We start from the raw sequence: 11,766 nt of genomic DNA on the forward strand, positions 1-11,766 counted from the left end.
CAGCCCTTTCATAGACAGTGAGACCAATCACTTGCTATTATATCAGTATCAGCAGTCTGTTAAATTGAATTTGGAATTTGACCATGTTTCAGTTAGAGTCACTGAAATTACATGTACAAAATTAACAAAGTCTGGTCCCTCCATGACACAAATGCATATCAGTAACAATGGATTGCTATGGATGACTTTGCATTACTTGAAATCCATTCCTGTTCAAAAGGTAATGAAAACTATATATACCACTTAAATGGAGTGAAAATCACCATGAGATGAGTCAAGATTGTTAAACAAACCCCTAATTCATTCAAGCAAACCCAAGGATACAAAACAAGGTAAAACAGCTGTCCCAAATATACATACAGAGAAAAAAAGAAAAGTGTGCCACTATTTCTATAATGAAATAAATGCTGACCAAATATGAAAACTATATCTGCAGAACTATAACTACTAGAGAATGTTCTTTATACCTACTATTTATACACCCTAGGAAACAGGTCTATTTGTGGTCTGCATTTATTGGTAAAGAATGATAGTTATGCAAAACTATTTTTATGCTATATAGGAAATACTTGTTTTCAAAAAAATTTAAAAAATACTAATCTAGAAATGAACACTTAGTAAGTGCAGATATATATGATACACCAAACAGAAAATTCTGTAGCACTTATGACTGCTTAGAAAAAAGACATTCTTTCCAACTGCAGATTTTGACATTGTGTTAAACTATGTTTAAAGAAATCATGTTAAATTAAAATCCTAAATTAGACTATTTTTAAAATGGTGGTTTAATTAGTTGAAACCAAAAGAAAAGCAAAATTAGAATTACATTAATATTTGTACTAATTACTAGCTCTTAATTCTATTTTTAATTGTCCATAAATGGTAAATGCCAGACCCTTAAAGATATAGTAAACAACAGGAACAAGATACTAGAGAACAAAGCTCAGACCATTAATTATTTTAAATTAATTGTTCACTTATACTCAGAAACCAACTTCTGCCACATCAAAATGAAAAAAAAAAAAGTGGATTCTTTTAGATCTGTGCTTTGATTGTTTCCACATTTAATCTTGTTTCAGAAACATTACTGCAAAGACAGTAACACCCTAGCCACAGATGCAGATCTGAAAGGCTGGATGATTTGGAGGCATCTCAGGTATGAGATTGAGTATGTTTCATGAATACGTCAGTGAATTAAAGTCATAATTTTATGAATTATGAATGTACTATGTATCACTTCAGAAACAAATACCAACTAAACACTGCTGTAATGGTGAAAAATATGGCATGCAGAATTTTCAAGAGAGCTTATTGCTTTTTAACTAGTCATGTAAGCAACTATCTTTGCGATTAATAAATATTATCCCTCTTTTACAGATTTGGAAAATGAGGTATATCCCAGGTAAGAAAAAGTTTGCTATCAGATACAGCTGGAGTACAGCAGCAGCAGTCAGGGAAATATCCTACTGGCATGTATCTGATCAGGGTAAAAACCATCTCCTGAGAAATAGGACTGCTGTGACTAAAGTCACTTGGTGAAACTGTGCACCTACTGGTATTAATGAGGATTTACTGGTGACTTCAGTGAGGCCAGGAATTCATTCAATAAAACTGTACAAATGTAAATTGTACTATATACTGAAGTTACCATAGAAGCAAATGCTCATGAAGCAACAAGCCACACAGCAGAGCTTGAATGTATTTTATATAATGAGATAACCACAAGGTGCTGTAAATCCTGATTTAGGAGCACAAGTTTGCCTTTCAGAGTAAACAGGCTGTGATAAAAATGTCTTCTAAAAACTTCAGCTACCTTTCCTATATCTTCATACAGTAAATTAGCATGATGATACCATCATCTGATCCTAAGCAGTACTACAATATATATGTTAAATAATAATATTCCTGGAGTATGTGACATCAAAGCTTGCATTTTTAGTATTTTCTACAAAAATAACTGAACTTTATCCAAAACAATTATCCATCTGTCTCACTGACGAATCTTTACTTATAAAACCCAAAGAACCATCACGAAAATAATCAAGCCCTCTTTAAATGTAAATAACAAAATATTCAACTAAATGCAAACAAAACAAACAGCAATGCTCCTTTGCAGCAACTGTCACAACTCTCCACAATCATATTCCCTCCCAACTAAAACTTGCTATAAAACCTTGTTTACTTTGATTTTATCCCTTAGAAACAATATGACCAGAACAAAACAAAGACCCTTCTTTGCAATTTTTTCTGCTTTCATCTCATATAACAACTGGTAAATGCACCAGTGCATTGCCTCTTGGAGAATGCCCAACACACATGGTGTTTATTAAACTAACTCCTCTCAGCAGCTTAAGAGGGAGTGTAAATTTCAGACTTCTCTGTACCTCTACAGAAGAATCTGATTCCTTGCAGGGACACACCATCACAAACCCAACACCAAAGGTGCTGTACATTTAGAGTTCTGCTGAATCACGGTTTTCCAAGACTTCCAGTGGCAAGGAGTCACCTAAACTACACCCTGAATCAATGCTGAAGCTCTGGCTTTTTAATGTTTTATGAGCATTCATGAACTTCTGGAGGTACTTGGAGGTATACAGCCAGTGGTGCTTCAAGACATCCTCCATCTCATAGACCTTAGACTGCCTGGCATTCATTTTTCGGAATCTCCTAAACAATTTGTTTCCAGACTCATTTCCTTCACTTGCCCAGGCCCCAATGGACCCATCTCTTTCGATGATTTCAGGAACATGAGCAAGTGTTTTGTGGAAATAATTTGTAATCTTGCCCTCATATCTGTACTTGAACTTTGTAGATAAGAGCTCTGCAAAACGCTGTGAATTGTAGCTATACTGGCACAGAAGTTCTGGACACTCCTTGGCAGGGCACGAGGATCGCCACACTGGTTTCATCTTCAGATAAAGGTCCATTAGTTCTTTTAGAGCTTCATGCCTTTCCTCACACTTAATTAATTCACATACTGCCTCTACAGTCTCTTTGGACATGAGCTTTCTAGCAAAATTCCCACTCATCTTCAGCATAGGCTTCAAGTTCATCTTCTTCCTGAGATGTTTGTCAAGAGTCAACTGCCATCTCTTCCTCTCCTCTTTAGAAACATCAGGATTCTTGTAAAGTTCACCAATCTCCATCTGGAAAATCCTGTAGAATTCTGTTGCATTGCCAATGTCGCAGTGCAATGCATCTATGGAGGGAACAGTCTCAATAAAAGGTTTGGCTGAAACACCCTTCACTCTGTCACGGAGCTCATCAACAGACTCGTGATATGGGTTGGACCTCCATATTTCATATCGCTCCAGATTTTCAGCATGACTTCTGGTTATGGTGTGGAAGACCAGATTCTGGGATGCCTCCAAGCGGGTTGTATCACACAGGGTACAAATATAAGTGGAACCTGAGGCCTCCAGCCCTTCCACTTCCCGCAAGAGTTTCTCATCATATCCCGTACCTCTAAAGACAAATCTAAATGTTCTTAGGATGCCTCCCATATCAAGCAGCAGTTCGCTGTTTTTCATAGCCTCTCTTTCTGCTATGAGGGGGCTCAGGATTGCTGTCAGAGTTTCATGATCTGATTCATCAGCCAGCATAAGGCACAAGGGCTTACAGCACAACTCTGAATTGGGCTTTACTTCCTCAAAGATTCTCTTGCTTTCATTCCCATGTGCTAGAGAAATGTTCATGACTGTGAAAGAAAAGCGAACAGCCTTCTCTGGGACAGCAGGCCCACTTCCATGCTTCTCACTGACATCTCCCATTCCATCACAGGACTCTTTTACTACCACAGTGAAGGGGCCATTCAAATAGTCGTCCAGATTTTTTGCTTTCATGCCTTCCAAGATCTCCTCCTCCATGTCCTTTAAGGCACAAACTAAGGCTGCATCGTATCGGAATCTCTTTGCAATCGTGTCTACTGGGTAATCATCAATTGAGAGTGGCAGTCCTGATAGTCCATCTATAATTCCCACTTCTGTGTTAGTGGATACATTTTTCAGGGGAGGTTTCCACTCAAATGGGTGATAACCTGGCAGGAGGGCTTTCTCAGCAGTGCGAAGAGCATGCAAAGGCTGGAAGATCTGCCTCCCAGTGACAGCTTTTACTGTTCTATACATTTTATGATACTGACTACAGCTGAGAAACGTGTTAATTCGGATGGCCAGACAGACAGCAGGATGAAGTCCAGATCCTCTCCCTTGCATTATAGCCTCCAGTTCATCTGCTTGTTTGTGTTCATTTTTTGCTCTCAAAGCTAGCAGGAACAAAGTCATGCATACAGCCTTTATGTCACCGCCCTCTTCTTTCTCAGCAAAAGCCTTGACTTGACGTTTCAGTTCCCTCAGACGATGTTTCTGAGCTCTCCTCGTCAAAGACAGGAGGTGCTGCCTTGGTCGGCCACCTTTATTGATGTAGCTATACAGCTCTCCTTTCATCTCCTTGTGGCCAGAGAGGTGTTGACCATATTTTCCATGTGAGATCTCTTCATCACATTCCTTTACAGGGCATCTTAAACTCAGATTATCAAGGATGTTCAGGAAGGATTTCACTGGGGTTACCAGATCAGTAGGAAAGCAAGGATACCAGCAGGAGGGGCAATAGCTGCCCATAACCCTGATACATTTAAGGATGCAAGTTCTGCAAAATAAGTGTCTGCATGTTGTTTCCACTGGATCTGCCAAAATATGATCACAAATCTGGCAATAAATAGATTTAATGAAATCTACTGGGTAATCAACTGCAAGCAGCTTGGTGCTGAGATGTATATCCTTACAATTTACAATCTCTTTCATTAAATTTTTGTTATTTATCTGTGCTTGTTTGAGTTGTTGGTTCTTTACACCTCTGTTTAGCTGAGAACGTTCCCCAGTGGTTTTGACATGTTTGCCACGTTGCACACTTGGGAGCTGGCTTTTTCTCTTGACTCCTCGTCTGGTAGTATGGCAGACATCACAGTTTGGGGAATGGGGTTGCCACTCCATTGTGCTGTTCCTAGGAAAATACACTTCACATAGAGTATTACTGAATTTTCTATGTATAATATTCCAACAGTTGTGACAAAATTGAGTGGGATGGATGGTGTCAACATCCCCTCGCACATCAATCTTGAAAACCTTAGCAATAAGATCTGGCCAAGAGGTTGCTGTTTTTTCTTTCTTTCTCAGAACACACAGAGTTTCGTCATCCACTGGCCCATGCACTGGGTAAGTTCTCTTGGAATAATCAGTTTTAAATGAAATCCCACAGATGCGACAGAGTTGCTTCAGATTGTTCTGATGAGCTCTATTGTCTTGTGTTTTCATGGCATGGGCATCTTCCTCAAGTCCCTGCCTATTGCTGGTTAACTCCATCTTTTCTCCTCTTGGCACTGCTTCATCTTTATTTAGGATTATTTCTTTGTTTGAAGAAACAGGCTCTTCTGCTTGATCTTTGTGTATGTGCTGGTTGCCATCAGAGGGTGTTTTTTCAAATGATCGCAATTTAAAGAGCTTGAATTTCCATTCAGAAAATTTTGTATATGTATGCTGAAGTTCTTCAGGTAGGTCCATTTGTGATGCTCCTGACATCTGCAGTCTCACAGAAACCAGATCACCTGAGAAACAGAAAGATGTAAGTTAGCTTAATTTCCAAATTAAAAGGCTGTCCACTCAATATATGAGATGAATTTCCAAATTTATTTTGACTTTGATCCTGAGGCATCACATGTCTATTTGCTCACCTGTGTGAGCCATTATTCATCCTATAGTAAACATCAATGAAGCCATTATTCATCCTGTAGTAAACATCCAAATCTGCCCCATCCTTCTTTTGCTTGATGGAGCTTACCATAAGTAAAGCTACTATAGACAACAGCATTACATTCTGGAAGCTGGTGATTTTTTTTAATGTGAAACTGAACTCAACTGGTGTCTGAAAAGTAGAATTTTGTGTGCTCATGCTGTATTATCTTAAATCTGCAAACCCACTGCTCTCACGTTCCTTGTTAGTTTTGAATCTGGTCAGAAGTGTTTCATACACAGCATTCCACATGGGCAGAGCAGCACATACTACTCAATGCCAGTGTAGACTTTATTTAGGCCCCAGATTTGTAAGGTACTTTAGCATGTGCTTAATGAATAGCTCCATTAAAGCAGGAGGAGTGTGTCCTCTGTTGATGCAAAGCACTACAGTTCCCTGAACTCCACAGGGGATATAGCAATGAATACTGGCTTCAGATTTGATTGTGAGATAATATTTATACACTGTATATTAGTCATTCATTTAAGTACCTTGCTGAGATCTCTCTATAAGGATTGCTGGTACTGGAAATCTGAAAATGTCTGTGTAAATTTGACCCTAATTTTAGCTTTCATAGAGGTGCAGCCAAAAGTAATATTAATGTGGTTTCCATGGAAATATGGTGTGTATAAAAATAAATACAAGACTTTCACCTCAAACATAGAAACTTTTTGCTACTGCATCAGACCCAGAAAATAAAATTGTATAGAAACAACAAGAGTGACTACCCTATTTTTTCATTACCTGGCATGAGAAGTGCACAAGGTAAACAAACATTATAGAGCAAATTCAGTTATGTTTTCTGATTTATTTTGGTTTTACTGCTCTGGTTGGTGTGAGTAATAAAAAATGAGGAAGACTCTACCTTAAGACAATGCACTAGAACTAGAAATTACATAGCTGTGATTTCTGTTACTAATGTTATCAGCACTTAGTAATCCACATAACTTGCTAGAAATCTCAGTTTGGTGTCTTTTCAGAAAGTGTCCTTCATTAGGTAATACATCCAAGTCAAGGTCCAAAGTGATGATGCCCAGGGTTTCTGAGATTATTTCATCTATAACCTTTCAATAAAGCATCATTTCAGTACAACCCTTCAGAATCTGTTGGGAAAGGACTGCATGCATTAATTAAGTTCCACATCCAGAATAACATACCAGTCTGATTAGCTCTTTCCTGAAGAGCTGAGTTTTACTTTAAAATAATTCATTAGGTTTGGCAACTAAAATTTTAGGTTTGTTTTCTTCCCCGCTTCTCTTCACTCCATCCCACTGAGAACAAGCTGCCCATACCACTGTCCCCATCTGCCCACATTGCTCTGTCCAGCTGCCTATACTCCTAAATTTCTCTGTCTGCACTGCAGTCCCCTGCTGTCCATTGCTGATCCAGCCTGGCAATGAGCGTGCTTGTATTCTGCTGTTCACAGATCTGTGAGGTGCAGCTGTGCACAGATGTATTCAGAGCATTACTACTGTCTCACATTCTTTTCTGCATCTTATGACAGACTTGGTGAAATCTATGCTCTGACCAGTAACCCATTTTCCCTGAATAGTTCTGTGCTCCTACCACCTGCAGAGTAATTGAATACCTACTTGCCCTATACTGCCCACAGATCCTTCTCTTCTACATAACACCCTATGCAGTTTAGTGTAATTTCACCATCACCAGCAACACTTTCAGAATCTCTTAAACCATGAGTAATGCCTCTACAGGACAACATCAAAGTCATTGTAAAGAAACAGCCAACACGGAATACATTTAATGCAAAATATTTAATACTTTCTCTGCTCTTCTGACCCTTTGAGTAAGTGCCACTGCAGTGCCACACTCATCTCCAAAGCCATGACCTGACTCTTGCTACTAATCACCAGCTCAAATGAATCCCACAGGGTTTACCCATGCTAAATGAAAGTTCAAGCAGATTTTTCTTTTCCTCTTCCATTGAACATGTCTTGGAAGAAATGAATGACAAAGATGCGCTCTCAGGTTACCAGACCTTCACCTTCTGCAGTGGTTAATTGTTGCCAACAGGCTATTCATCAAATGCTGTTGAATTGTCTAGCTTCTAGGCAGTGGAGATTACAGCAGCTCTCTTGGGAGAGCAAGAAATTTTCCCAGTGTTAGGAATTTCCTGCTACTCATGCAAAATGCCCGTGTTCTGTTATTCTAGTTGGGGGTCATGCTGAACAATGTTTTTTCACCCTGCCTACCCCACTTAGATTCTTACAGAGGGAGCCCCAGGCATGAATCTCCAGCCATGGTTATTTAATCAACTCAAACAGCTGTGTTCAGTTTCACCTCTTTTTCTCTTGAAAAGGGAAAAGAAATCCCTTTTTTCCCCCCAGATCACAGTATTTCATACAGTTCTGAAGACGAGCAAGATTGCAATACTTTTCTTCACACCAAGGAAGACTTTACTTTATAAAAAAGCTCACCAAAATGAACAGAACAACCTCTGAAGTGAGGAAGCACATATAAAATCACTGACCTGCCCATTAAACCAGGACAAGAAACCAACACTGGGATGTCCTGCAAGCATCTGGGATGCTGTCATTAATACTGCTAGCCTACCTTCAGCTCGTTGTGAGTTTGTAGAGCTGCTGCGGTGCCTGCCCAGTTTGTTCCAAATGTCAAGCTTGTTTGCTGTCTCTCAAGCGTGCTCTCACTCTTTCTGTGTTCCCTCTGCTTTTTAAAGACACTGCAGTGCTGTTTATCTCACTTATCCTTCTCCCTCTGAGTTCCCCGTACAACACTGGTGCTAACCACAGTTTATTTGAACTGAACACAATACAGAACTCTCAAATCCAGGTGGCACCTGGCAATTTATGAGGCTTAACCACAAAATTCATATAAACAAGGTCGTCTTGTGTGAGACTCCTGGGCTCTGAGATAAGTATGCAGACTCTCTCTGAGGAGCACCTGCACTGTTTTTTAACACAAAGTTTGCATTTAGCTTTCTTCTTTATAGTTTCATAACTGATTTCTTCACTGTTAACTCTCTGAGAGGAGAATCTAGTCTTCATCACCCTAGTGTTCCACATCAAAGCTATTTCATTGAAGACCAATGTCTCACTTCCCCAGCCAGCCTTCTGCAGTTTGGGTGAATGACAACAGGGACCACAAAATGTCCATGCTTCTGATACCAGTATTTAATTTTAATGGCTATTACCTCTTTAGTAATGTGTATCTAGAGTCTTGAAGGCCCTAAGCAGGCAGGACAAATCATCAATATAAAAGATAGTTACCTACTTATTGAGCAACTGGTATGTATTACAGCAGGTATGGGCCATAGGTGACCACAAACAGCGGCCAGTAGAGTCTTTTTCCTGAAAGTCCAAGAAGAAAACTTCCAGAAAGCAACTATCTCTCCAAGAAGAAAACTTCCAGAAAGCAACTATCTCAAAAACTGACTCAAAGTGGAAAGATGCTGTTGTATAACAGCACCCTGAAAGTTTTCAATCTCCACACACAACATTGTGCAAAAATTCTAGTGATCCATCAGGTCCTTTCAAACATGAACATAAGTTCATACTCCAGAAGCAGGAATTTGCAAGAGCAGAAAAATTACATAAACACCCAGGCATTTCCCTTTTTCTGGAGACTTTGTGATCCTGCAGGACTTAAAATCCACTTCTGACTTGCACACTTTTCCCTGAGAAGGTGGCTGAGGGAGGCTTACATTGTGGCTCAGGATATCCCAGTTAATGCACCTCTTACTTGACAGCATCTGATGTCAGCCAGGAGGAAAATCAGCAAAAGTTGTAATACTTGATATTTACTATAGCTAAAATAGGTGAGAGGACTCATACTCTTTTATCTACTCTGATCTTACAATGCTTTCAGTTCTTAGAATCATAGAAGCCTCTAGGTTGGAAAAGGCTCTTAAGATCATTAGGTCTAACCACAAACCTAACACGGCTGAGTCCACCACTAAATCTTGTCCCTAAGTGACACATCTGCATGTGTTTTAAATATCCCCTTGGAATGGTGACTCAACAACTTCTGTTGCCAGATTGTTCCAATACTCTTCAACCCTTTTGGTGAAGAACTTGGGTGAAGAACTAATATCCAATCTAAACCTCTCCTGGTGGAACTTGAGGCCATTTCCTCTTGTCCAATCATTTGTTGCTTGGGAAATAGCCCGAGCCCACCTTGGTACAATGTCCTTGAAGGAAAGGCAGTTGGAGAGAACAGTAAGGTCTCCCCTGAGCTTCCTTTTCTCCAGGCTAAACAACCACTGCAGCTGCATCAGCTGCTCCTCATAAGAGCTGTTTTCTAGACCCTTCACCACTCTCATTGCCCCAGCAATGTCTTTCTTGTAGTGAGACATCCAAAACTGAACAAGATTCAAGGTGCAGCCTCACCAGTGCCCAGTGCAGAGCAACAACCACTTTCCTGGTCCTGCAAGCCACACTATTGCTGACTCAGGCCAGGATATCATTGACTTTCTTTGCCACCTGGGCACTGCTGGCTCATTTTGAGCTGTCAACCAGCACTTCCAGGTCCTTTTCCAGCTATTCTGACTCAAGCTGCTCTTGTTAGATGATGTCTTGGAGAAGTGGTTAGTTCTGAGTGTTTCTGCCGCATGAGAGGCTAACAGCACCTGCAAACCAGTGTAAAGATTCATGCTGAAGCAAGTAATGTATGGAGAAAGGAAACAAAGTGTTTATGGAATATGCAATACATGGAGAAAGTAAAAGGGTTTAGAGACAAATGTTGATATTCTTGCTGAGATTCTGATACACACAAAATCCTAATATGAAATAAATCCCAATCAGAAACATCTAAATGGGAGTGTCAGGATTAAGTAGAACAGAAGCCCTAGATGTCATTCCAGGCCAAGGCAGTGTGAGACAAGGATGTCATGGCTGAGGCATTTCTGGACATCTGAGAACGTTAGATGGCTAGGGCCTGAACTCACTACTCTGCTGTTTTGCCTGAACTTCCTAACAACCTACCTATTTTACTATTCACTCCCTAGCACTTGGAGAGACCTTTAAAAAAAAAAAATCAGTCGAGCTGCAATGCCAGATATCAATCAAAATCACTCTCTGCAGTCACAGACTGATTCCTTCTCTTATCTTGAAATGCCAGGCACAGTTCCCTGACAATGTGCATTGTTAGGATTGAGGAATTTGAGGCTCTTTGAAAAGTTTGGCAGATCTCTCCCTCTGGGGTGCTTATTCAAAACTTCACTCAGGTGGCTGGCTGCCTGTCCTGTCCCCTCGGGAGCCTGAGTTCCCATGCAAAAAGTGCAAAACCCCACTGTACAGGCATCAGCTTCCTTATCAAAGGAACCACATGAGCATAGATAAGCTAGTCAAGTGCTTTTCTTCCAAGTACACAGGAAGAAAAGTACACCTTGGAAAAATATTGTCTTGTAGGGATAGAGCAGGCAGCTAAAGATTTTAATTAATCTCAAATTGCTACAGCTTTGGGTGTGTTTTGTGTCCATAAAAGCACAATTGCTGAACAGTCTGAGCTGCACAGATCTTGTACTGGAAAATGTTTTCCCTGTGCAGCTAGCACCACCGAGTGGAGAAAAGCATTTTTGCATTTGTCTCTGTTACAGCATGGAAATTAAGACGTGAGAATGGGCCTAAGCCTTACAGATTTGGAAATCCTTCTGAATAAAAGAATTCATTTATTCTTGGAATAAAAACTCCAGCTAAATTCCTTGAATTCTCAGTTAAAATAGGTTGGACATCAGTGTCCTTGACAGCTTGCAGATTACAAAAAAATAGTATTTTTCAGACATACAAAGCCCTCCATCTAAGGATATCTGTTTTACAAAGCCATGCCATGGTAAGCTTCCTCATTTTACAGCTCATGAAAGCAGTATACAGTATGTTTACTTGGCAGGAGAAATTTGTCCAGTTGTCCAGGAGCAGGTCCACAAAGTTTCAATTTATTTATTTGTCCTTAATGTTGTTGCTTCTTTATTGTGATTCTTTGGAGCCCTATCTGATGGCCCAGGTATTT

The 11,766-nt window shown here is 40.0% G+C and overlaps 1 protein-coding gene across 1 annotated transcript; it reads right to left on the reverse strand.

The window, feature by feature from the left end:
• Nucleotides 1-2,453: 2,453 nt before the first annotated feature.
• Nucleotides 2,454-5,573, reverse strand: RAG1 (recombination activating 1). Its single transcript, XM_053945578.1, has one exon. The coding sequence runs from the start codon at nt 5,571-5,573 to the stop codon at nt 2,454-2,456; it is 3,120 nt and encodes a 1,039-aa protein (XP_053801553.1).
• Between the last annotated feature and the right edge of the window lie 6,193 nt (nt 5,574-11,766).

Source organism: Vidua chalybeata, chromosome 6, assembly GCF_026979565.1.
Source record: "Vidua chalybeata isolate OUT-0048 chromosome 6, bVidCha1 merged haplotype, whole genome shotgun sequence".
Lineage (NCBI taxonomy): Eukaryota > Metazoa > Chordata > Aves > Passeriformes > Viduidae > Vidua > Vidua chalybeata.